This window comes from Apus apus, chromosome 5 (genome assembly GCF_020740795.1).
Source record: "Apus apus isolate bApuApu2 chromosome 5, bApuApu2.pri.cur, whole genome shotgun sequence".
Classification (NCBI taxonomy): Eukaryota; Metazoa; Chordata; class Aves; order Apodiformes; family Apodidae; genus Apus; species Apus apus.
In genome coordinates this window covers 34,256,876-34,281,601 of record NC_067286.1, presented here as the reverse complement: position 1 = coordinate 34,281,601, position 24,726 = coordinate 34,256,876, and the positions used below count along the sequence as shown (strand labels likewise).

Below are 24,726 nucleotides of genomic sequence, written 5' to 3'. Positions count from 1 at the left end.
TTGTAAAAAGACCATATATATAAACAGTTTTAGGTAATGTATGCATGTGTATGCACGTCCTTAATGTTGGTCATTCTTTTTTTAAAGTACTGTCTATTATAATGGTTTTACATTAAACTTACAAAGACTGGGAAATCAGAATTATTGGCCTAGGCTTAATACAGGCACGTATCTAGGCACATAGTGGCAAGATTTTTAGTCTGAACTCTGCATTTCCATGTAGCTGTGGATTTGTCAGATCTTTAACAATATACTAAAGCAGGGGGTGAGGAGGCTGTGGTTTAATATGTACTAATGCACATGGCAGGGCTTTTACATTAGTGCTGTTTCTTTCAATGCATTATAGTGAAATTGTATTTTAAAACCAGGCAAATTATTGATGCTTTTATTGAATGGAGTAATTTATTATAGAAACATTTTAGTCTGTTGACATTTCATCATCAAGTAACAGTAAACGTAATACACATTTCCCATAAGACCATTCTTGAAAGCCAAATATTTAGCCTTCACTTATTGTAAAGGTAGCATTGTAATAATTAGTCTTTAGACAAGACTAAAAAAATATGTTTAACATAGAGTAATAAGTCAAAAGTATCCCAAAAGAAGTTTGCTTACTATTTCCAATTGACATTTTCAGAACTGGTATTTAATATGACAATTCATGGATTGGCTTCAGTCATTGAAAAAGCTAAACTATCAAGCTAAAATATTTATTGTCAATTAAAAGCTTCATATTTAGACTATCTATCTGATAGTACATTAAAACTGTTGGGTTTTTTTCTCTTCTTTTATGGAAAAATCTCAAAAATAGGTAAGATCTCAGTCTTATATATGAAGTCAGAAAAGGTGACACTTGATTCTCATATAACTTACCTTAGACCATTTATATTTGGGAATTTGGCAAACATTTAGGTGTCATAATTTAATATCTGCTTATTTATCATCAGCCTTCATTGCAAGTTTGTTGGCAATTGTCCATTAATGCTGAATGAAGACTGCAGCCTAACTATCTGCTTTTCTAACATAATGTTTTTTGGATTCTTATTTTAATTGCTGTTCAAATGTTTCACACCGTACTTCTGCTTCACTTATCTTTTTACATGTTTGTCTTCACAAAGATTAAATCCACTGTGATGGAATAGTCTCTAAACTTTTTTATCTCCTATGCCTCTTATTTTTTTAAGTATCTCAAAAACACGTTGAATGAAAAGGATTCTTGCTAGAAGCAGTATATGGAAGTAGGCAGAGGTAGTTCTTTCTTCTTACTTTTAATCTAACACTATAACTCATCCTTGCAGTAAATATTGTCATTCTGTTAGTGACTGGACAGGGAAGACAAAGGAGTTTAGTGTACACACATTTTTTTTCTGGAAAAGTGCCTTCCTTTTTTTACTCATTCAATTGGTAGGTGACTGTAAATAAAATTACCACTGTGTGTGTCTCCTGTAATTCAGTTTTAGACATGCTGAAGCATAAATTCAGTAGCTATACAAGCACAAAGTTAAGAACTGTAATAAAGTGTGTGCATAAAAGAAGGTTTTTGCAGTCATGTTTGATTCAGCTGCTATTGCTTTGTTCAGTTTTACTGTTATGTTTAGCTCTATTTGTGAGCAAAAGTGTTCAAGCCTTTTCAGCCATTTTTACTGTGGCCAAGCTTGCTGGCGATGGCAGGCATTGTGTTATACTCCATGGGCAGACAGCCCACCTCTCACACTTGTCTCTGCCAGAAACTTGTTTTACAGGTAAAAATTCTCTGCTGAGAGTTTTATGCCTTCACTTACCATTACATTTGCTATGTGCTTTATGAACTGCAGTATTCATATTGAATTCACCTCTCCAGGTTGGTCAGGGGCAAGGAGATGACCAGCTGGTCCCAGGAACCTTTTATGAGCTCTGTAAATTACAAGTGGAATCTTAAGAGGAATCCAGAAATTAATTTCAAAAAAACAAAACAAAGCAAACAAACAAACACAAAGCAGTGGAGTGTGTGAGTGACATGGGTTTTCTTTGAAAACTAGGGCAGGGAACTGGTATCTCATTTTATAAATAACTTTGTCTCATACAGACATTTGTCTTTGTTCCTCAGGTAAGGAAAAAACATTTGGCTCGGCGTTTAATTTTGTTGACAGTGGTGACAGCATTTCAAATTGCTTGAGAGAGTATTTTGTATTATTAGTTTCATGTACTGCATTTAGAAATGTGTAAGACTTTGTCACTGTGTCTCGTCCCCAGCTATCATAAACACTGTATCTTACAACCTGTTTGTTAACCTACCAAGTGGGATTTTAAAAGCTTTGAAAGTGTTTTGGTCCCACTGCCCTCATTGGAAGTTTTTTTTTTTGCCCAGAGAATTGGTCTCCCCGATGTGTTGGTGGGGGACAATTACACCTCAGCCCTTGCTCTCCTAGGCTGGAAAGGCTGTACTCATCTAAACCTGTAGCAAAGTCTTTAAAGAAATGCAGTATTTCTCATTTTTTATTGAAAAATCTCTCTCCTAGCACTTCATAGTATTATTTTGCCCTTTCCTTAGCTGCATCACTTTGTGACCCTTTACCAATCAACTCTTACACAGATTGATTCTTTCTTCCTGTGGGAAAGCAAACTGAAATACCATTTCATCTCATATAAACTATAGTAGTACCTAGAAAGGTTGGACTAGATGATCCTTGAGGTCCCTTCCAGCCTGGCATTCTGTGATTCTATGATTTCTTTATTACAGGTTGTATAACCTATATGTAGGTTTGAAAAGAAGTGCAGCAATATTTTAGGCATGTTAGTTAAACTGCAGATCATGTACAAGAGTCAGATTAGTTATCTGCAGTAAAAAAAGTGGATAACTTGAACACTGACTAAAAAGTGTTTGTTTTAGTTTCTGGATCCTGACTATGTAAGACAACAAATGTTTTAAGATTGGTCACGGCTGCCAGACAATGATATCAACATGACAAAAGTTTTCCTTTTCTGTCACCACATCTGCTCTTTTATTAGATTTTGTTTATGATGTATTTACACAGTAGCAATCCAAATATAGTATCTGGTTTGGGTTTGTTTTGTTTTCTAAAATATGAAATAACAGTTCAGATTCCTCTAACATAAATAGTAGACAATTTCCCAACTCCTGCAGTATATAAGCAAGGTACTGTGCAAATGCGCAATTGCCCTTAAATGCCCATGGAAAAAGTTTACAAATCTATCAGGTTAAAACCATCCTTTTTTTATAGTCATGGGACAAACTTGTGCAAAGTAAACCACTGTAAAACCAATCACTTTATTTTTACCTGTAACAATGACTTGTTACTGCCTGTATTACCTCACAGCATACCACAAGACATCGTTACATGCTTCTCAGTTATATTTAATTTATTCCAGAACCTCATCAAGTCACTTCAGTATAAGTATATAAAAAAATTAAAAATCACTCTGTACCACAAAGCTCTTTAAAGTCAGATTTCCATAAATTTGCACAGTGCTAAATATTGGCAGTGTTAAGCAAAAGAGACCAAATAAGTACATTAAAGTGGAAACATTACTTAAGCAAATAGAAGCTGTTCTATACTGTTCTATACCATTTCTGTCATTTTATATGTGGTCTGACTTGATTTTTTTTTTTAATTAAAGAATGGTTCAAAAGTGCCTGTAGGTAATCAAGAAATTATAAATTAATTTTTAATTCTTATTTTTGCTGGTTCAGCTGGAAGTATAGCTCTCTTAATCTCCCAAATTTACCATTTTTTCTGTTGTTGCCATAGTGAAATCAGGTAGAGCAGGCAAAGCCTTACTCTTTCTTCTCTTTGAACTTAACTAAAAATAATGCTTAATCTATTGGCATGGCTTTAGAAATAGCTTTTAAAAATGTTAATGTAGGTTTAGCGGTTGTGAAGAGGGAGAGATACTCTGGTCTCTAAGCAGAAGTCCTATTTACCCTCAGCAAAAATACAGTTCCTGTATGAGCTGTGTAAGTTTTCCATTACCAGTTCATCCTAGTGCTTTAGGCTCAGGGAGGCTTGAGAAAAAAAAAAAAAAAAATTATATGCCTTTGTCCATTTAAACATCTGTCTGTCAGATACTTCTAATGGGAGGAGGGATATGAGGCAGCTGGGTTTTTTGACTGGGTAGCTGTTTTTTGTAACCAGGACAGAAATACCACAATACTTCAAGTGATAATCTGTCAGTTTGCATCTCAGTAGCCAGATGGAAAGAAGTTTTCCATTAGAGAAATTCCGCATAGCAAAGACTTGATGCTGAGAAGCCCCAAATCACATTATTGATTCATCTCATTCTTCAGGAAGATGATGCCAGACTTGCTGAGTGAATTTGTACTGCTGTGTAGTAATGTGTAATATCTAACTAAAGTGTACTAGTCTGTTGTGCACAACCCTACCTCTAAGTCAATTCAATTATTTAAAACTATGTGTAAAACTTATATGTAGAAATACTAATTTATAAAAAAAACCTTGATGCTTCAAAGGTGCAGTAAGAGTTTTGAATCTTTGGAAAAAGTCAGGGGTTGGTATGGAGAGATTGAGGTAGAATTGCCTGAATGTTCACTGACTGGTTAATTTAATGAGGTGCAGTTGTTCTCCCTTCTTACTTATTACTTGACTCTACTTTTATTTTTTATATATTTTTTCTTTTTTTCTTTTTTTTGCCTTCTAGCTTGACCAGGTGGGGTAACCCCCCTCTTTTGCGAGGGAGCTGTGAACTGAGGGGACTGGCAGGAAAGCATCTTAAGTATCTTCTATTGTCTATATTGGGCTTCCATTACTCAGTTCAAGTTGAAGGTATCATTCCCATCTTCAACATATTCGGTGATCTGTGCTCAGGTTGGAGCAGATGGAAACCTTACGTCAGCGCCTTTCCTTAAGCTGCATTCTGACTGTTCTTGACAAGTGCCTCTGTGTGAGAGACAGCTTTCTCAGGAGGTTCCTGTGAGAGTACAGCAGCCATGAAATTCACGAGCCATTTTTAACCTTTGTCCTTCATTACATTTAGAACATATGACATGCATTGCAATCACATACACAGAACAACAAAGAATAAGCTTTTTAAAAAGTAAATAAGAAACAAAAGACTCCTCACAGTTTTTCACTGACAAGGGAGAGGGAAAGACAGCTGCTCACAACAGATACTAATCTTATGACTTAATGTACTTACTCTCAGCTTTTAGGCAATGTAAGAACCAAAAAACAAGAAGGTAACTCTGTTCAGGTGGAAGTTGGCCGAGTCTCAGAAAGGGTGGTAAAACTGGTTGATGTTCAGCTGTTCATGGTGTTCCAAGCTGCTTAGTTGCAAGCTTAATTTATCGTAAAGGGAAAAGCTGTATTTCATTATTCTCTTCTTGTTGCTTTTCTTTCCTATTAGTTTTGCTTTTGTCTTAAAGGAAGCAGCACTGCATAGGACTAGCAGCTAAATAACTCATATTTTTCTATTTTTGTTTAAAACAAGACTGCTGGTTCTATATTTAATGCCCTTAGAAGACTGTCAACCAACAATGTCATTTTATAAAACACACTGCATATAAAATAAAACTGAGTAAGAGAAACAACTAAGACAGATTATTCAGTACTACAAGTTTTATGCCTAATGGATTTTTTCTTCTTTTCTGTTTTATTAAAATGTAACACATATTTAACAATGATGGTTACAAGACACCCAAACCACCAAAAACCGAGAAAAATCTTTGTAAAACACATAATGTTAGTATCGCACCATTTTGCTTGTTTTATTAATATCTTACCCACTGATGATGTTAGGCTCCCATTTTCAATACAGCAATTTTTACAGTTTCTTGCAATTGCATAGTACAGGTGTGTACACTATATTGACCTTCAGAAAAAAAATAATTAAAACTTCAGTCAATCTAAGATTGTTTTGAAATTGTCTAAAATGATTTTGCTATATTTAGCACAAACCTTGTGGCTATTGGGATAATAACCTTCATACCATCTTTGAGAACAGCTAACATAAAAATGCCATAAACAGAGTAAGTGACTTGACCAAGATCAATGTAGCAATTGCATGGCAAAGATTTTAAACAAAACAAAACAAAACAAACAAACAAACAAACAAAAACACCACAGAAATATAGTCCAACTTTGTCTTCCACTATTTTCATGAAGAAAAATAAAAAATATTCATGCTAATGTGATTTTATCATATTGCAGACTTCTGGCTCAGTTCTCATCAGACACGGATTATACTATGTCACTGGTTTTCTCAACTAATCTGCTGTTGCTTTTAAACCTTCACATGTAGCATTTTCCTCTGATTCTTCCTCTCTCTCCTTCTAGGGTCCCTTACATGGCAATGTACATTTGTATATCTTCCCTTTGAACACAATTCTGTACCTTAGTGATGAGCCCAGAAAGGTTCAGTGAGTAGTAAGCACTAAACCATGTGAAAGGTTCTGGTAGTCTTCTGAGAGACTGAATATTTTGCAGGTGATACAAGTTGCTGCTTAAAACTTAGGTATCTCAGCATGGAGTCTTTTTCCAAATAACAACTGCAAATTAAGTTACTTTCAAATACGAAGTAGAGCAGGGCCAACTTGGATTGTACAGATACTGGGATTATGTATCAACTGGGAGACAAGCTGAAGAGCTTTTAGACCTAAGTGACAGATTCATAATGAAAAGAGTGAATGTCAGGCAGAATTACAGTTTCCCAGTGGATTCCAAAGGCAACAAGAATATTCCAGGAGGTGTTTGTTTTCCTTCTTGATGGGCAGCAGACCTAGTACTTTCTTTTTCATCTGTTCCCTTCTTAATATGGATAGGTGACTTACACTTTGAGCATGTACCACATGTCACATAAAATATTTCTGCCTTTCAGTTATGCACAATAGTGTGTTTGGCAGTTAACTGCTAAGCAGCATTGTGTGAAGATACTCAGTGTGATTTACTATCCAGTCTTGGACTAATTCTCTGATCTGGGAAGCTGGAAGCCCAAATGAGCTGTCCTCCATTTGTTAATTCATCTGTTACGTTGTTTGTTTTATTGTATATTTGTGTATAAGGATTCGGAGATACAGAATTATTTAATAATTCATTCAAAATGCCTTGAGGTAGCTTTAGTGCTGGCTCCGAGATTTATACTCAGCAAATGCTGATCACACATGTATCTAGTACATTTATTCATCAACACTTTTGCTATCAAAATTTGCTGAATAACTTTTCTGATTAATTTGGTTCTATTTTACAATAATCATTAAGCAAAAATAAGTGTCTGTAAGAGCAGTTCTGCATCCCCTGTTCAATGCACTTTTGGCCTGTCCTATCACTGTGCCAGCCACTGCCACCAGCAAACCAGCTGCACAGAAAGAAAGGTCTGCTGCAAACTGGGAGGCACTCACAGATCATTCTGATATCATCTTGCACTGGCCATAGGATGGCCTGTTACTTACAGACCTAAAAGTAAACAACTGTTAATTGCCTAATGGCAACATGAGTTGACCAGCACTTACAGCTACCTGAACCTCAACCCAACGGTACTCAAAAGCTCTTCTCATGTTTTCGGTCACCCACAATAAGAGGTAGTTTGCAGCCAAGCATTCCTTTGGGAGGACTGCTGTGAGTTTAATAAAATGTTTGAAATAACCTCAGTAATTCCTCTCAACTCTGATCCACAGCTTCAAATGTGCAGAATCAAACAATAGTGGCCTTGCATTGACAGCCTCTCCGGAGTGAACTAACGGCATAAGGTTTTCTCAGGGAAACTGAGTAACAAGCAGGGACTTCAGAAGCACTGTTCTTTGCCTGTGTTTAATCAGAAAGCCTTGCTTCCAGCCACAATGTATGGAATAAATCTGTAATGCAAACTACCACCTTGTCTCTCCTGCTTTTCAAAGTATAGCAACATTCTTGCAGTACCTTTACTAGTAAATACAAGTAGCACAACTTAAGTAGAAATAGTATAGCTTTAGTAAACTAGTGGTCAGATTGCATGTTGTGGGATGGAAAGGTATTGCTGCATTCAACAGGAACACATAAATGCACTTGTAGAGGTGCAGTAAAACAATGTGCTAATCCTGAATTATAAAAGACAAATATGTAGATGCAGCAGCTAACATAGAATAATAGACTTTCCCCCTCAGGAATGAGTTTCTGAAACTTCTGAAGAAGGTGTAGAAAGCTTTCTTACATTGTGTATTTCAGGTTGAGATTTTTTGGTTGAGTTTCTTTTGCTTAGTTATGCCCATCATAGAATTGTAGAATCATAGAATAGGTAGGGTTGAAAGGGACCCTAAAGATCATTTAGTTCCACCCCCCCTGCATGGACAGGGACACCCTCCAGTAGACCAAGTTGCTCCAATCCCCATCCAACCTGACCTTGAAACTTTCAGGGAGGGGGCATCCACAACCTGCCTGGCAACTTGTTCCAGTGTCTCACCACCCTCACACTAAAGAATTTCCTCTTAATGTCTAACCTAAATCTACCCTCTTTCAGCTTGAAACCATTACCACTCATCCTATCACTACACACCCTGGTAAAAAGTCCCTTCCCAGCTTTCCTGTAGGCCCCTTCAGATACTGGAAGGCCACTATTACATCTCCCTGGAGTCTGTGTTGAGGGCTCCAGAACTGTACACAGTACTCCACATGGAGTCTCATGAATGTGGAGTAATGGGGCAGAATCTCCTCCCTCAACCTGCTGGCCACGCTTCTTTTGATGCAGCCCAGGATGCAGTTGGATTTCTGGGCTGCAAATGCACACTGCCAACTCATGTTGAGCTTTTCATTGACCAACACCCCTAGGTCCTTCTCCTCAAGGCAGTTCTCAATCCATTCTCCACCCAACCTGTATTTATGCTTGGGATTGCCCCAACCCAAGTGCAAGTCCCTGCACTTAGCTTTGTTGAACTTCATGCAGTCTGCATGAGCTCACCGCTCATCCTGGCATCCCTTCTGTCCAAGCATATCAACCACACCACAGTTTGGTGTTGTCAGCAAACTTGCTGAGAGGGTTCACTCAGTTCCACTGTCTGTGTCACTGACAAAGATGTTGAACAGCATCGGTCCCAGTATCAACCTGAGGAACACCATTCATCACTGGTTTCCATCTGGACATCAAGCCATTGATCACTACTCTCTGAGTGCAACCATCCAGCCTATTCCTTATCCACCAAGGATTCATCCATCAATTCTATATCCTTCCCATTTTGAGACTAGGATGTCATGCCGGAGAGTGTTGAATGCTAAGCGCAAATCCAGGTAGATGATGTCAGTTGCTCTTCCCTTGTCCATCAACACTGTGACCCCATCATAAAAGGCCACCAGATTTGTCAGGTGCATTTTGCCATTGGTGAAGCCATGTTGGTTGCCATCAATAACCTCCCCATTTTCCATGTGCCTTAGCAGAGCCTTCAGGAGGATCTGCTCCATGATGTTGCCAGGCATAAAGGTGAGACTGACTAGCCTGTAGTTCCCTGGGTCTTCTTTTCTTCTCTTTTTGAAAATGGGAGTTAATGTTTCCCCTTTTCCAGTAACGGAACTTCACCAGGCTGCCATGACTTTGCAAAAATGATGGAAAGCAGCTCTTCAGCTTCATCTGCCAGCTCCCTTGGGAGCCAGGGGTGGATCTTGTCAGGTACCATGCAGAGTGTCCAAAGTCACTAAGTCCTGTATTGAGATGGTTAAATGATATAAGATCCTTATATTTCAGGGAAACTTAGACCTATCTCCAAATTACCAAGTAAGGCACCTGGAACAATGTCTATTATCTCTTTTAGATAGATATTGGAACTAACGTCTCAGGCACCTAAAATGTATTGTTTTCCAAAATGCATACCCAAGTAATCTATACTAAAGTCAGAGACAACCTTGGCCATAGTTTCCATGGAAGAGTCCAACAGCATAAGGATTAACAATTTATTTTCTAAAATATTGATGTGAGTACTATGTTAGTTATCACTACATCAGCCCAATCCTGTAGTGTGGGCATAAAGGGCACCTGGGGCATCTTACAGTTGCTCTTTACAGCACAAAACCTTACATTCTGATGTGCCAGGCATCTGCCTGATTTTGAAGATGCCGAAAATTTACCTTAAGTACCTTGAGAGATACGCATCTGGAATACTATTAATAAACAACAAAATAATACACTTCAGTAGAATTTAGGACATGAACCAGCAAAACTTGAGAAATTCAAAGTTCACTCAAGGCTCTCTTGTCTTGATGACAACCTGCCTTGAGCCAGTATGTGTTTTCTTTCTCACTCCCTGCATCAGTCTTCACTTGGAAAGCCTTGATCCTTGTAAATCAGTGTAACCTTAATGTTATTTAATCATAGCTTTTAAAAGTTAATTTCCATGAGAACTATATTTTTTAAAAACCCTAACTTGTCATTGAGGATTATAAAAATCCTTTATTTGCCTGGAGAACAGTACTCAGATCCGAATGAGTAAGTGAATAATGTGTTTCGACAGTTTGTTTATTAAAAATGTATTATGCAGCTAAAAGTTGTATTGTGTTTATAATATTTTAATGACAGTGACTTGCACAGTTTTGGTGAATTCTATTAACATGCATTTAAAAAATTATGCTATGCAAAATTCTAAAATATTTTAAGCAGTCTCTTATATCCACATAGATATCATGTGATTTGTTTTTATTTCTGCAAATGCCAAAAGCAATTAAATCATATTATAAGCCTGATGAAATGCTGCCTTTTGATTGATGCTGTAACAGTCTCATTGGAGAGATAAAAAGACAACTAGTGTTAAAAAAAAAAAGCTTGTTAAAATATAATCATATCCAAACAAGTATGCCTGTATAGACAGAGGCCTGATACTGGTTTCTATCCACCTTTTTTTAACCTAACAACTCCAACTTCCACATCAGCTGCATAGAGCATCAGTATCTGGCATTTGTGGAAATGCTTACCTTTCTCAGCCCAAAAGAAATTCCCACTTTGAGTCAAACCTTCTTGGAAATGGGGGTATCATATAATATTAATATATTTAAATTTTTTCTTTGTCTTCAGTAGAAACAAGACTTCCCCCAACTACTGTGGTAACATCAAAGCTTCCGGCAGATTAGCTTTTACTTGCTTCATTTTACCTTAAGCAGCACAAGCTAGATGCCTGAATCCTTGAGACATAATATGCTGATAAATTCTCTGTGTGAGGCTTGATGTAGCGCTTGCTAGTGCCAGGGACAAGTTTTCTACTATGTTTAAAAGTACATGATCTGTAAACTTTTTCTTGAGCCACATTTGCAAACGAGTATTTTTGTGCAGTTACTACTGCACAAAGACACAATTAGGTAGTTTAAGGGAGCTGAGCTTCAAAATACTGTTGCCTTTTACTTTGCAGGTTAAAGACCAGATTTTTAAAGCAAAAAATATTGTTCAGTTATTTGATTGTATTAAGTATTGGATTTTTTATTTCCTTCTTTCAACCAGATTTGATGAAGTCAAAGAAATAAGGTGCTGTGTAATGTCACGAAGGAATTGTTTATTTAAATCGATGTACATGTGTCACTGGATCATGAAAGTGTGGAGGATTCAAAGTAACAATAAAACCCCATAGTTTTCTTTTAATCACATTCAGAGCTTTTAAAATGCACTGTCTTTATGCAGTAGTACCTTTATTTGTTTTGAAATATTATATAAATGAACAGTATCAGAAATACCTTGTTATAAACTCTTCTGAAGTGGGCTTGTGGTAGCTCTTCAAATGGAAAATTTCTTGCTAATCAAAGTCAGTTTCTGAGCAGTGGCTATTAAATGTTTTCCAAGATATATAACGCTGTGTCATCAGCAGTAGTAAACTGGTCTAGACGTAAGGAAGTTGGCTGACTGATGCCAGTTGACCTTACTTGAAAATGTGGTCTGCAGTTGTTGCCTGCTCTCTTAGCTCTGTCAGTGTCTAAATTCCCTCCACAAGTGAGACTTCTGTAAGTACACTAAAATAAAGTTGTGACTCCTTAAACAGTGAAGTTACTAGATATTCTAGGGGATTTTTATTATTATATCTTCAGGATTTGTTAGTACTACAAGTACAACCAGTTTACTCACAGCTGTGATTCTCAATAACTGTGTTAAATTGACTTAGAATGTAATAAATTGTGAATTTTTTTGTAATTCCCTTTACCAAGGACGTACAAGTGGTGATGCTCTAATTTGCTTGTTATTTAAAAAGGAAAATAAGGAAACAAAGCCAGCTTTTCAGCTGACATTAAACAGCAAGGGACCAGAATGCAGTCCTTCAATGACACATTCAGATGAAACCATCATAGTTAAAATCACCAAGCAGGTAGACTGTTGGGCTTTCACATAATGAATCTGCTTGATAAAACATTTGCTTAAATACACACATACTAGCAATAATTATTCATATGCCAGCATTTCAATGTGAGAGTCTCTTGGAATTGAAATTATTTACATTATGCTGAGATGCATACAACCCATCTATAACAAATAGACTAAGAATAAATAAAGCGAACATTTATTTTAAAACATTTGCAAGATGTTTTACATTTCTGCTCAGTATCGAGCAGTGTGTTGAAAATGCATTTTTCATAAAACCACATGCAAGGCTTTTTGATGATGAAAAAATCCACTTGCAACAGCCACATGTCTGGGCAAATCCTTAGAAGCTAGTATGGACCCCACACAGACATTCCAGAAGAAAAGACATTACTATAAAGTAGTTTCTCTTGAAGTGAATATGTGTGAGCCTACTAGGCCACTTTGATAAATAAATAAAAGTCTTTTTTTTCTTTTCTAGCACAAAAGTGGTTCAACTGGAGGGCAAGTTAAGCTCAGATTCTCATTTTACGTAGGTTTTTTTTCCTTTTTTTTTTTTCTTAAGTGAACCATTGGTTTATACAAAGATGGGATTTTTTATTTTTTTTTTGTTAAGAAAAATAACTGTTTGGCTTTGAGTTTGAATTTCATCTTCCTGGTGTTTCAGTGTATTTCTGTGAAACTCCCTTCCAAGACAAAGCCCAGTGTCCTAGGATTATCAATGTACATATCTATACTCTTTTACCTATGAGTTTCTTTCAAATTTGGTGTCGTTAAACAGTATAAAAGATCCTCTGAACACTTGAGTAGTGTGATCCAACATAAGTTTTCTCTAAAGCACTGTTGAGTCTGTAGCTGTATTTAACTACACTGAAACTTTATGTTACTATCTCCAGCATCTATCTCCAGTCTTCAGCTGATTCTTTGAAAGACACCATCTGCTACTCTTAGTACTTGAACTAAATTTAGTCTTCTGTATCAAGCCTAAATAAGGCCTGAACCTGGGCTTCTGTAATCATTCTCTCTTCTTGCCATACTGTGGGGTCTCAAGCCTGTCTGCCTTCTCTTTGGCACATCTGGCACTCTGACCCCGCACTAAAGTGCAGCTGTGTTGGCTTTGGCTGCCTTGTATTCACAGCTTCTAATGTCAAAACTAGACAATGACTAGACCAGGACGTATATAATGTTAACATATTTATTGGTTGATATTTAAGTAAACTGATGCAACCTGTGTGGACAACTTGCTATGTTTATCGTTTTCTGAAGAAAGCTTGCCTCTATGTTCCTGTTTATTCTGTTTTTACTAAATGGAATTAACCAAACCTTAGTTACTTGGATTTCTTTTCAGATTTGAAAAGAAGCACCATATAAAAGAGAAATCCTAAAAGTAATAGTTTCCCTGGAATAGGTAAATTACAGTTTTGTATCGCTTTTGGCCACATTCTTTCTCACCTAAGCTTTTCAGGGTAAGGACTAAAGAGAGGGCAGGAAAAAGACAAGCACATTTTTAGGGATTTATACAGTTTTTGAGCAAGAACAAAATCCATAGAAGTCCATAGTTTGTTACATTCTATGTTTGATTTTCATTTTGGGCTTAAACTTTCTCCACTGTGTCTTTCATATGAAATGGGGTAACCTACCCTATATTGCATACCCTATCCATATAGTTTTAGAACCATTTGGTATGTTCCAAATTTTTTTCACCTCCTTAGAGCTACTAAATGAGTCCCCTTTCCATAGTAGTATTTAGTAAGCATTCTGTCATTTTACTTTATTCTCCTGTGTAAAGCAGAGTTAGTCACTAGCTTGTTTAAATGTTGCAACTGATGCAGAAATAAATTTGTAGTTTTACTTTGTAATTCTCAGCATTGTGTTTTGTTCTTCATGGTGTCATATCTAAACTTTGGAAGGAGTCAAATTCATCACCTTAGGTTAAGTGTCTTTTCAAATTAAGGCAGCAGTAATTAACCAGTGGCATTGTTTGTGATTTGCCAACTCTGGGCGTTAATGAGAGAGAAATTAGCACTTAGCAGCAGGAGTTCCTGATAGTCAGTGGCAAATGCTTAATATGCCAACAAGTTAATTTTGGTTTTAAGTACTGCACTTAAGTGTTTCTTTAAAAAAGTATGGCATGGTTTTTATGTGATCATACATATGGGCTGTGTGATGCAGAGCTATAATAGGAGGAATGACACACTGTAATGGGAAAAAGTGCAACCTAGGCAGCACAGGGCAAATAGTTTTGCTGCAGTAACACAAAAGCAGGATTGATGGATGTTTTCATGCTAAAGATGTACTTGCTCCTGCAATTAACAGTATGCAGATGTTCATGGATATACATTTTATCAGCAGACTTTGCATTTCTGAACCTATTTTTATAAGCATAAAATATTTCTGAAAAATTGTGTTTGAGCTGTGGTGATTTGCTAGAAAGACATAAATTAGCCTTCTGAGGTGTCTCAAAACACTAATTTTATTAAAAATCACAATTTCAAAAAATAACAAATTACTTCAACGCAGTGCCCCATGCGTTTTATGGTGGATAAGGGGATTCAGACTGCCACACAGAGCAAAATGAGCCTTTGAAAACTTGAGTTGAGCAGCTGCTCATTAGCATCAAGATTTCACCTGGTACACATGCTTGTAATGAGTAAGTACCTGTGTACATTTCATAGCTTCTGCCTTGCATAAAATAGCCCATTAGAAGTGTACAGTCTGCTCTCTGCCTTCTGGGGGTTTTTGCTTTTAAAATAACTTTGGTTAGTACACAAGTACATCTCCACGCAATTATGCCTTTTCTGTGTTTGCTGATGTGGGAACCGATAATGTAGTTTGTGAAATAGCAGCAGTAGGCCCATCCTGCACCAGTCGCTGCTGCCCCTCGCCAGAGACAGTGTCAGTCCTGGGCTTCCCCTGACATTTGCATCTCGCTACTGCTGGGCCGTCTGGCCTCCCTGTGACAACAAGGTCATGCACAGCTTGGCCCCACAGGAGCACCAGCAAAGGCAAACAGGGAGAAGACCTCAGAGACAGTAGAGGCTGAAGCTGTTGGCCAGTCAGAGAAAACTCAGGAACTGGGTGTAGGCAGCATCATTCTTCCATATGAGCCCCTGTGCGTTATTCAATGCTAAACCTGCTTGAATACGTTAGCTATTATAGCTGGATTTGTCAGAGCTTTAAACTTTCTACTTTTCAATATCATCTTTCAGCTGCAAAAAGCACATTTGCTAGTGTTGCCTCAGCTATGAGGCAATTCACTTTGCCACTGAACTGCAGCCACTTCTAAGCTGAAGAGTAGTAGCCATAACCCGCTATGCAGCAGTTTCAGGCAAAAAAACACTGTATCTAATTGAAACTGCAGGAGGAAGCCACAGGGGTTTCTTCTTCCTTTGATGCCTGTTCCATTACATGAGCACATCAAATAGAGTTTTCCCTCCATTGTTGGAAAGAAACCACCCTAATGAAGCTTATCGGGCACTACTCAAGGTTTTGAGTTCTTGTATTTTCTGCTAAGTGGACATTTACATTACCATGCACCCCCCTAATAAATTTTTATTATAACTAAACATTAACAAAAATTGGCTACCATATTGGTTGAGTCCCGAGCACAGCTCTGCATATAAACCACTACATGACACTTTTTCTTGTACAGACGGTATCTAACAGCTCATCCTGCACTGTTGTTTTTGGCAAGTTCACTACAGCATATAATAAATCAAGGAAAGAAAAAGCTTTTTGGCCTAATGTTGTACAGACTGCTGTAATGTTAGACTACAGAAAGCAGTTCTGTTTTTAGACATCCTTTTACTAACCCAACATTCATAATTTATGATTTCACTGTAAAATTCCTGCAACACTACACCAAAAGTAGTTCTGCCCTTTAATTAAGTGCTCTCAGTAGGAAAAACGTGAAACTGATGTGCAAAACATATCGCAGTACACAGTGATTGATAGTGATTACTTCTTTATGAACCCAGCCTGAAGGTCTGAACTTCCTGATGGGTAAAATAGTCCATGGGGCTACTTCCTGAGATTGCCTAGTGGGGATCAGAGTTAGCAATATCTGAGGCATTGCTGAAGCACATTTCAGAGAGATTACAGCAAAAACTTTCTATTTCTTTCTGCATTGTGCTTTTCATTAATAACTACTTGAATGATAGCTCTTTGTAGAGATTATATTTTAAGGATTTGTTGTTATCTTCATGGTATTAACCATGCATGAACTGGGACGCATGTAAACCCCTGTATTTTTCATGCCTGCACGCCCAAGTATGAAAAAGCAGAATGCATGGCAAGAGAGACTTCTGTATGTATCAAAGTTACTAGATGGTAATTAAAAGATGAGGCATAAATCTTTTTTTACTGATATATGCAGAATATTCAAAGGAAAAAAAAAAAAAACAACAACCCACCTCTGACATGGATTTTTTGAGTCTCTAAATAGCATATGTATTTATGGAATGAGTTATGAATTACATATATCAATTCAACATTGATTAAAATTGGAAAATGAAATGGAGGTCAAGTAGTGTCTCTCCAGTTTTGCAGTGAAATTAACAGAGGTACTTGTGTTGGAACCACAGAGGTGGGAAACTAAAGTTCACCTAGCACAATCACATAAATTCATTTTCCTTTTTGCTTGACAGATTTGGCCCTGGATTAGTCATCTACTGGTATGGATTTATTGAAGAGCTGGACTGCCATCGTGAACGTGGTATCCTGCTAAAAGACTGCTTTCCTACTGACATTGTGACTCTGCGGCACAGCACGGCTCAGCGCTGATGTTGGGAGGAAGAGGTAAATCCGGAAGCAGTTTTACTTTCCTGCAGTGTAAACTGATGGCAGCATCTGCCCTGAACTTCAGCTGAACTCCTGCTGCCTGCCCTTATGCTACTGCCTTTTTACACAAACATATCAAGAGTTTCTGTTTTGCTTCAGACCTCTGTTGTGATCAGCCAAAAAAGACAGACACAACCCACTCATTATCAGCATTTTTGTCTCTGTCAAACAGCTAGTTCCTAGATACTCATAATCTTTCTTCCTTCCGGGTGGCTTCTTCTAGCATTCTAAACAAAGACAAAAATGCAGAGGCTGAGAGGTGCAACTTTCAGTGCTTTTCCCAGTTACAGAGTCACCTTTAAAAATATGTGGCTTTTTATTATTTCACTTCTGTTTATTCAGTGCTAGTGATCTGACTGAAACAATTACACTGATGTGGAAAAGACTCTTATACTGGGATTAAAACAATAGTATGCATAGTTTAAAAAGCACAAATGGTAAGACAGGATCATATAATTTCTGGCTGTTACAGTAAATAGCCAGATTTTGAGAGAATAACTGGTGTAAGTGTTTCAACTCTATCTAATTGCTAAAATCAACTATGTAATCCCCAAATTAACAAGTAAGAAATAATCTAAACCAGAGGGCTGGGGGGTGGTGCATGAAAGTGAAGAGCCAGGATTTATGTTACGCATATGAGCCTGTGAAGTTTTGGATTTGGTTTTTTTTGGGGGTTAAGTAGTTTAATGACTCAAAAATAACTTGTGTTTTGTCTTTTCCTCCCCACCCCCCAGGGAATCTGTACATAGGAATTTTTCTCTTAACTGACTTTAAGGAAGGAATCTGTCTTGACCCCTATACATACGGTAACATGCAATTTTCTGGTGTACTGAAGTCTGAAAGAACAGAGCTCTGTGTGTTACTTCTGAAGATTACCATCCTGATGTTCAAGAACGGGAGTGAAGAAAAAAAAAAAGATAAAACTGTGCTTCCTACTGGACCAGTTCCACAAAACAAAAAAGCACACAAATGGGCATAAGTTTCCTGTGTACTCATTTATTCTTGTAAGAGCATTTTTTTTCTCATTATTGGAACCACGGAGATCAGAGGTACATTGAGATAGGTATTAGCCTTCCTTGAAGTTTTGAAGAGTTCAACCTTACTCTGTTTCCACCCTCATTGCCAGCAGAGGGGCAGTATTGGGCCTCAGGTTTGTGCTCCCAGTTAGAGGTTTCTTAATGAGAGCAGTTTACTGGGCTTGACATTCTTTAATACTCTTTTCTTTGCTAACTGGCATTGAGGAAAGGACAAGGTATTTTAAAAAATAAGTGAGAATTTTGCATGTATGCTCACCATGTTCAGATTTTCAGAGAAGTTAAGCAGGGGTACAGATGCTGTTGTAGAATTGAAGGTATGAGAACAGTCTCCCTAAAGCACAAGTTGGTAACAGTCTTCTGTAAGGAAAGGGTCTTTAAAACATCATTACAGTCCATATTTATCATCCTTTTCAGCTGAGGTGATACTTTGTGTGCCTGTATGATTTCAAAAATCACATGCAGACTTTTTATAGTCTTGCCTAGAGTTAAAAGAGAGGGGAATTAATCCTATTCAGGTTTTTTCAGCTATACTTTTCAGATGCATATATAGTATTTTTACTTTGAATTTTTAGTTCTAATTTTAACACTCTTTGGTAAGCTTCAGATAGGAGTTTATCATTTTTAATAACCTTTAATTTTGGGGAAGAACTATTTTTTAGTCTTACTAGTTCTCCAACCCTAGCTGCAGAGATAAGCTGGTATAGGTCCACTACAGTGAGTTATTGTTGCACAGAGATTATTTTATTGGGTTTGAATGTCTTATAGTGAAAAGATTTCTAAAATAAATTTAAAAAATCAAACACCTGTAAGTTATTAATATTCAGCTATTTAAGGTATTGTGCTTAGCTTATTTTACCTGACCAGCTTAAAGGATTAGCCCATAAAGGTATACAGAAGCACTCTGTGAAGCAGACCTGCTTGATACTACAAAGAAGCTGCATGTAGGGTGTTGCTGCCCCTGCGACTTCTATGTGTGGTTTAGCTTAGTGGAGTGTGTAACATCAAGAAGAGAATAAAAAAGAATACGAACTAAACATTAAAATACTAGAAAATTCAGAAGTAATGGTTGTCTGAGTGAAAGGGGTTTTAAGGGCAAACTGGATTTGTTTTAGCTAGCGCATATGCTTTCTGTTGTATGAAATCATTTAAATCAGCTTTTACATGATGCACTAATGCTGCTTTTTTCTTTTTGAATGAATTAAATTTATCTGCACAGATGTTGAAAATTCTGCTCAACCTCCATCAAAGTTTTGCTTTATTTGTTTTTACATTAAACAAATTTATGTGGGGACACACAGATAAATCAGGTTAGGCTTGTATTTGTTTATTTATTCCTTTATCTAATGCTGTGATGTAACAGGTTGGAAAGCAGTACAGCTGCCTTTAATCAAGATTTTGACCTCATCTTTTTGACCTCATCTATATTGCCCCTTTAAGAATCTTTGTGTTAGGAGGATGAAATAAGCCACAAAAGTATACATACTGTACTAAGTTCATTACATGTTATTGAACAAGATTTCTAACCACAAAAATGACAGTGTCACTATTTTAAATGCTGAAAACAGAACTGTAAAAAAACATAATTAAGACTACATTGTTATTCCTACTTGTATCTTGCAAGAAACCCTAATTTGTGTATTTTGTCTCTCAGATGTAAACACCAACTTTAATATTAAAGAGGAGAAACTACTGTTTGTGGGGTTTGTTTTCTTAAACAACGCTGTAGTCATTAGAACCTTTATATTAAAACCAAATCCAGTTTTATGGAGTATTCTGTAGAGTGTGTTAATGAATTATGCCAAGCCAGAAAACAGAAGTGCGCGTAAAACTGAACGATGTTCTCACTGGCATATATAGACTTGCCAAGTGTCTGCTCTTACAAGCACTGTAAAAAGGTTTGGTCTGATCTTTAGGGAATGATGTAATTATGTTGAACAGGGAAGTAAAACTTCCTTAGATATGGGGAGCAGCACAATAGTAGGTCACGCTCTAGCATAAAAAGAAAACTTTTTACCATTTCTGTGTTCTGGAAACACATTACTAGTATGAGTTTAATAGTCTTTCCCTAAAGCCAGCTCAGAGTGGAATAAAACTTGGGATCTAAAGTTAAAGGGCCAAATTTCTTACTTTGCTTACATCATTACTAGCACATTAATAGTACTTATAGTCATTAATAATTTTTCATCCTATTTTGTTATATTCACTTATTCAAAAAGTCATTCCTTCCTGGCATTTGGTTTTGGATTTCTCCACCATCTATACTACTACAGAAGACTATTCATGGTTCTTTCCATTTGCCATTAAAGTCTCTCCTTTCAATTTTCCATCTTTTTAACCATTTCACATTTTATTTATTCTATATCCTCCCATATGCTCTTGTTTCCCCTCTGAAAAGTCTGTCCTGTGTTGTCTACTGCCTACTTCTGTTTCTGGTGCTACATCTGAACAGTGCTGTTTCCAGTTCTGTATGTATTTGGGCTGACCCAGCATCCCCTCAAGCAATTTTGCTTTTACTCTATTTAAATAGCAGCTGTAGGTACCAGGCAGACTGTCCTCAAATTTTGTCACTGCGTTAGAACAGAACAGCATTTTGATGCCCTTCCTCATTCTCTTGGTTTAAAGTATAGGCCATTTCAGCAGGCTGGGAATGTTCCCAGAGCAGAGCTATAGTGCAGCAGAATCTCTCTTGTATTGAGAATAGAGTTGTACAAAGAACTAAGTTGAGTACATCTGCTCTACTAAAAAATAGGCATAGCATGTATTAGGAATTTAGCTGTTACAGTGATCTCTTGCATTAAGGAAACTCTCTGCGAGTTCATGCCTAGCCTGGAGAACACTTCTGCAAGAAGGTCTGTTAAAGTCAAAGGTTTAGCTTTCCTCCTGTGCCAAAATCTACTTGATTCAAGTGTGAAAATATGTCTAGCTCTTGTTTTTTTTTTTTCTTTGGCAAAAGCTCGTACAACATACAGGTTATTATTTACCAGAGTTGATTATGACTCCTCGAGGGTGAACAAAAAGTATACAGAAATGAACCTGATCTTTCCTTTTACTTCAGCTGAAATAGTCTTGCTATTTAGATAGCTTCTGGAGGGACCTTCTGCAGTTACACAGTGAATACGGAGCAAGAGTATGTGTCTTCAGAAACATGGTTTTGTTATTCCCAGAATGAGATTATAAGTATGTTAAGAGAAATGCTTCTCAAGTATTAATTCCATTTTATGGCATAAAATAGGACACTGCCTGCAAAAACAACAACAAAATTCCTCCTGTCATGTTATTCTAAGAAAGGACTGTTTGTTGTGGATTTGCAGGTTATTCAGAAATAACCATTTTATTACACTGACAAAAGAAAAAACTTCAAGGGCTTGCTCTTTACAGTGGTGTGATAGGAACCTGAAGTGTGCCTGTTGAAAAATGAACTGGCTAACAATGGAAGCTTGGCAGCAACTTCACCATTTATAGAGAAACTATCTATCTAGTACGATCTGTATAAAATAGCCCTCACTTGGGTTAGGGAAAGGTCACAAGTTACACAAAGTTTGGATAGTCTAAATGCGTTACTCAAAACTAACTCTCCTGTGTATAGTAAATATTATTTGAACCTGTACTATTAAGAACATGCCAGGATTCAAAAGATTAAATAAGGAAGATGTAATTATGAGCTAAATAATAAACAGAGCAGTTTTAGTCCCCCTTGTGTTTTTCACTTTCCTGCTATTGTTTCATCTATGGCTGCTATACAAAGAGCAGCTTAGGTCAGCTACTATAAATTATGAGTTTGGTACAATAGTAATCTACCAAAATTATTTCAAAGCTGGATCAAAGAGCTTCAAAAGACTTTTTGAAAACTTTTCCACATAATAAAAAGACTTCATTTTGATGGCCTTTTTTTTAAAAGATTTCTTGATTCAGAGATGCATCTTACAGTGTTCACCTACTTGTGTTGGTATTGTCATTGGAACACGAGATGTACAGAATTTATTTACAGTCTCCAATAAGTATTAAATGGTAATATTAAAAAAAAAAAAATCTTACTAAATACATTACCTGGTGCATTTTTCAGGCTTGTTTTTTAAGCTGGTGTAAGTGAAAGGATTTTTGTTTTTTAAGAAAGCCAGTAGGATTTCAAGTTAAATTTTCTCTTGAAAAACATACAAATCACATTTGCAATGACAGCAATCATTCACAGTGATAACAGTAATTCTGCTTAGTAGCTTTTAGCTGGCATGGTGTTCCTGTGTAAGACATTAGGCTGCCCTCGCTCCTGGACAGGCTTTCACCTAACCTGAACAAGCGCGTCATCTGCACGGATCCATAGATGTGGCACTGCCATGTCAAAGCAAAATGAAATGTCAATGCAAGTGTGTAGAGACAAAGTAACAATATTGAAACCATGTCAGTGCACATCTGCAGAGATCATGTTACTCTGTCAGTGTGATTTTAGGAAGATCACTTTGAAATGTGAAAATGAAATGAAACTAAGTCAATTACGTAATACCAGTTGAGGTTCAGGGATTAATTGAGGGCCTAAGGTGAAGCCAGTGACCATTAACCTCAGCTAGTTATTAATTCTCAGAGAAACATCCTTGATTAAGGTTATTATCATTATTAGAGAGTTTGGAGGGTTTTTCCCTATATTGTGTAAATACTTTTTGCTGTTGCCTCTAACAGTGATACCACAAAGTGTGGTGTTGAAGGGCAGTATAAGGCATACTAGTGCCAAGTTAAGTTTTCATACAAAGTGAATCCACCTCATACCAGGCAAATGCGCTTTTTTTATATAGACATTTAACAGATTTAGCTTGATGTCCAGCTGACTGTCTATAAACAGATTTACTATCACGTATTTACCTCTGAGAACTAAAAAAAAATAGGAACATGGAGAAGTATTCACAGCTACTATTTGTGTGGCCTAAGTTTTCATTGCTAACATGAAGCAGACATATAAAAGCAGTATTAAGAAAGATCATTTTTTTAAAACACCTAAACAAGCACTAAGTCAAGCTTGCAACTTTTATTCAAATTCAGGTTTCCAGAGTATATGACTGCAGCATTAAGACACAAATGTGCAATATATTCTTGATTTAATACTATCAATGAGATATCTTTGCCAAGATTGATGCCTCTCTGGTCCAACATGCTGTACAAACACATAGCCTCCCTTGGTGCCTGTTGTAAGGAGAGAGGATATAGAAGACTAGATCAAAGGAATACAGTTGGGTTTTTATATATTTATTTCTATACATACATGTACATTTATATATAAATATAATGTACACATATAATTATTTGTACTATTAAGGAATACTAGCCACCCTTTCTTTTCTAGAATTCCCTGTTACTTGTTTGCTCTTTGTATGTGTGTTGCTCGGGGTCTTCAGGGCAATAACTCAACACTTATCCCTGTCATATAGAACAAAAAATCCCATGTGTAAGTGTTGATGAAGGCGCAGAGACTTTTCTGCAAGTTGACAAGTGACAGTGATGTTAAGAGAGCATGACATAGAGGAGGGGGTGAGCTGCACCTAAAGGAGGCCAGGCCTGGCCCTGCTGAGAGCTAGCAGGTGTTAGGACTTGAACTGGACATTTTGGGCTTCTGTCTCCAGCATGAAGCTGCATGAACAGAGTCTCGCCTCACAAACTGCCCCAGGGGCCCTAAAAACATTTCTGAAAGCACTTTGAAAGTCCCAGAGAAGAGTACTGTGGAGATGTAGGCTTTATTAACAGAAAACATTTTCCATTATAAATATATATATTGGATTTTTTTTTTTCTTTTCCATGATGAGCATTCAAACCACACTCCTTTTTGTATTCTGCTTCAGAATGATAGCTCCACAATGAGGGGACAAACATAAAAAATAGTTTAATCAGTTTGCTTCTGTACACACTTTAAGCAGCCTTATTTGAACATGTTTGGCATTGCATTACATCCACCTGATGAAATACATCTAGATAAAATAGCGTGGCTCCTTATAAGGAAAAAAGTATAGGTGCAGTGGGGACTCAAGACAGTTTCATACTTCCTGAGGCAAGGCCGTCTATAAAGATCAGCTTAAATGCCTGTCTATTAAAATTTCCAATGATTAAGACACTTAGAAAAGTGGTGGGAATTCATTCCACTACCCATTTTTATTTAGTAAGAAAGATTTTCCAATGTCTTAACTTTTTTTTTTTTCCCCGTAAGTCTGTTATATCTTGGCCAATTATAAACAAATATGGAGAATAAACCTGGTGGCTGCCTTCTTTTTCTGACTTTTTCCATATTTCAATATTGTTTTCTCAATTAAACGCCACAAACCCTTCCAACATTTTTTGCAGAAAGTTTTGAACTTTATGGTCGTATTATTTATACTTTTACATACTTTATACTTACCTCCTCCAGTTTATGTTATTTTGCTCTAGCTTTAGAAACACAGTATCTTATGTACAAGATCACTGCAAATACATTCCCTCAATGACATGTTAGTGGCTTCTATTTAGTCTGGAGCCCACATCCAGATTCACCATCCCAAGTTCATCATTTTTCCATCCTGTTATTCTTTTCCTTCTTGCACATACTACTAGCTAGGGCATTTTTAGGGTTTTAACTTGCTGACTTCCAACT

At 36.9% G+C, this 24,726-nt stretch overlaps 1 protein-coding gene across 3 annotated transcripts in view; it reads left to right on the top strand.

Annotated features, from left to right (window-relative positions):
- CDIN1 (CDAN1 interacting nuclease 1) overlaps positions 1–19,812 on the top strand; it is a 125,070-nt gene extending 105,258 nt beyond the window's left edge. For all 3 annotated transcript variants that reach the window (XM_051621680.1, XM_051621679.1, XM_051621678.1), the window contains 2 exons: positions 16,893–17,043; positions 17,820–19,812. In XM_051621680.1, coding sequence (XP_051477640.1) covers positions 16,893–17,028 — 136 coding nt within the window. In that variant the 3' untranslated portion in view covers positions 17,029–17,043; positions 17,820–19,812. The remainder of the gene's footprint in view (positions 1–16,892; positions 17,044–17,819) is intronic.
- Positions 19,813–24,726: the final 4,914 nt, after the last annotated feature.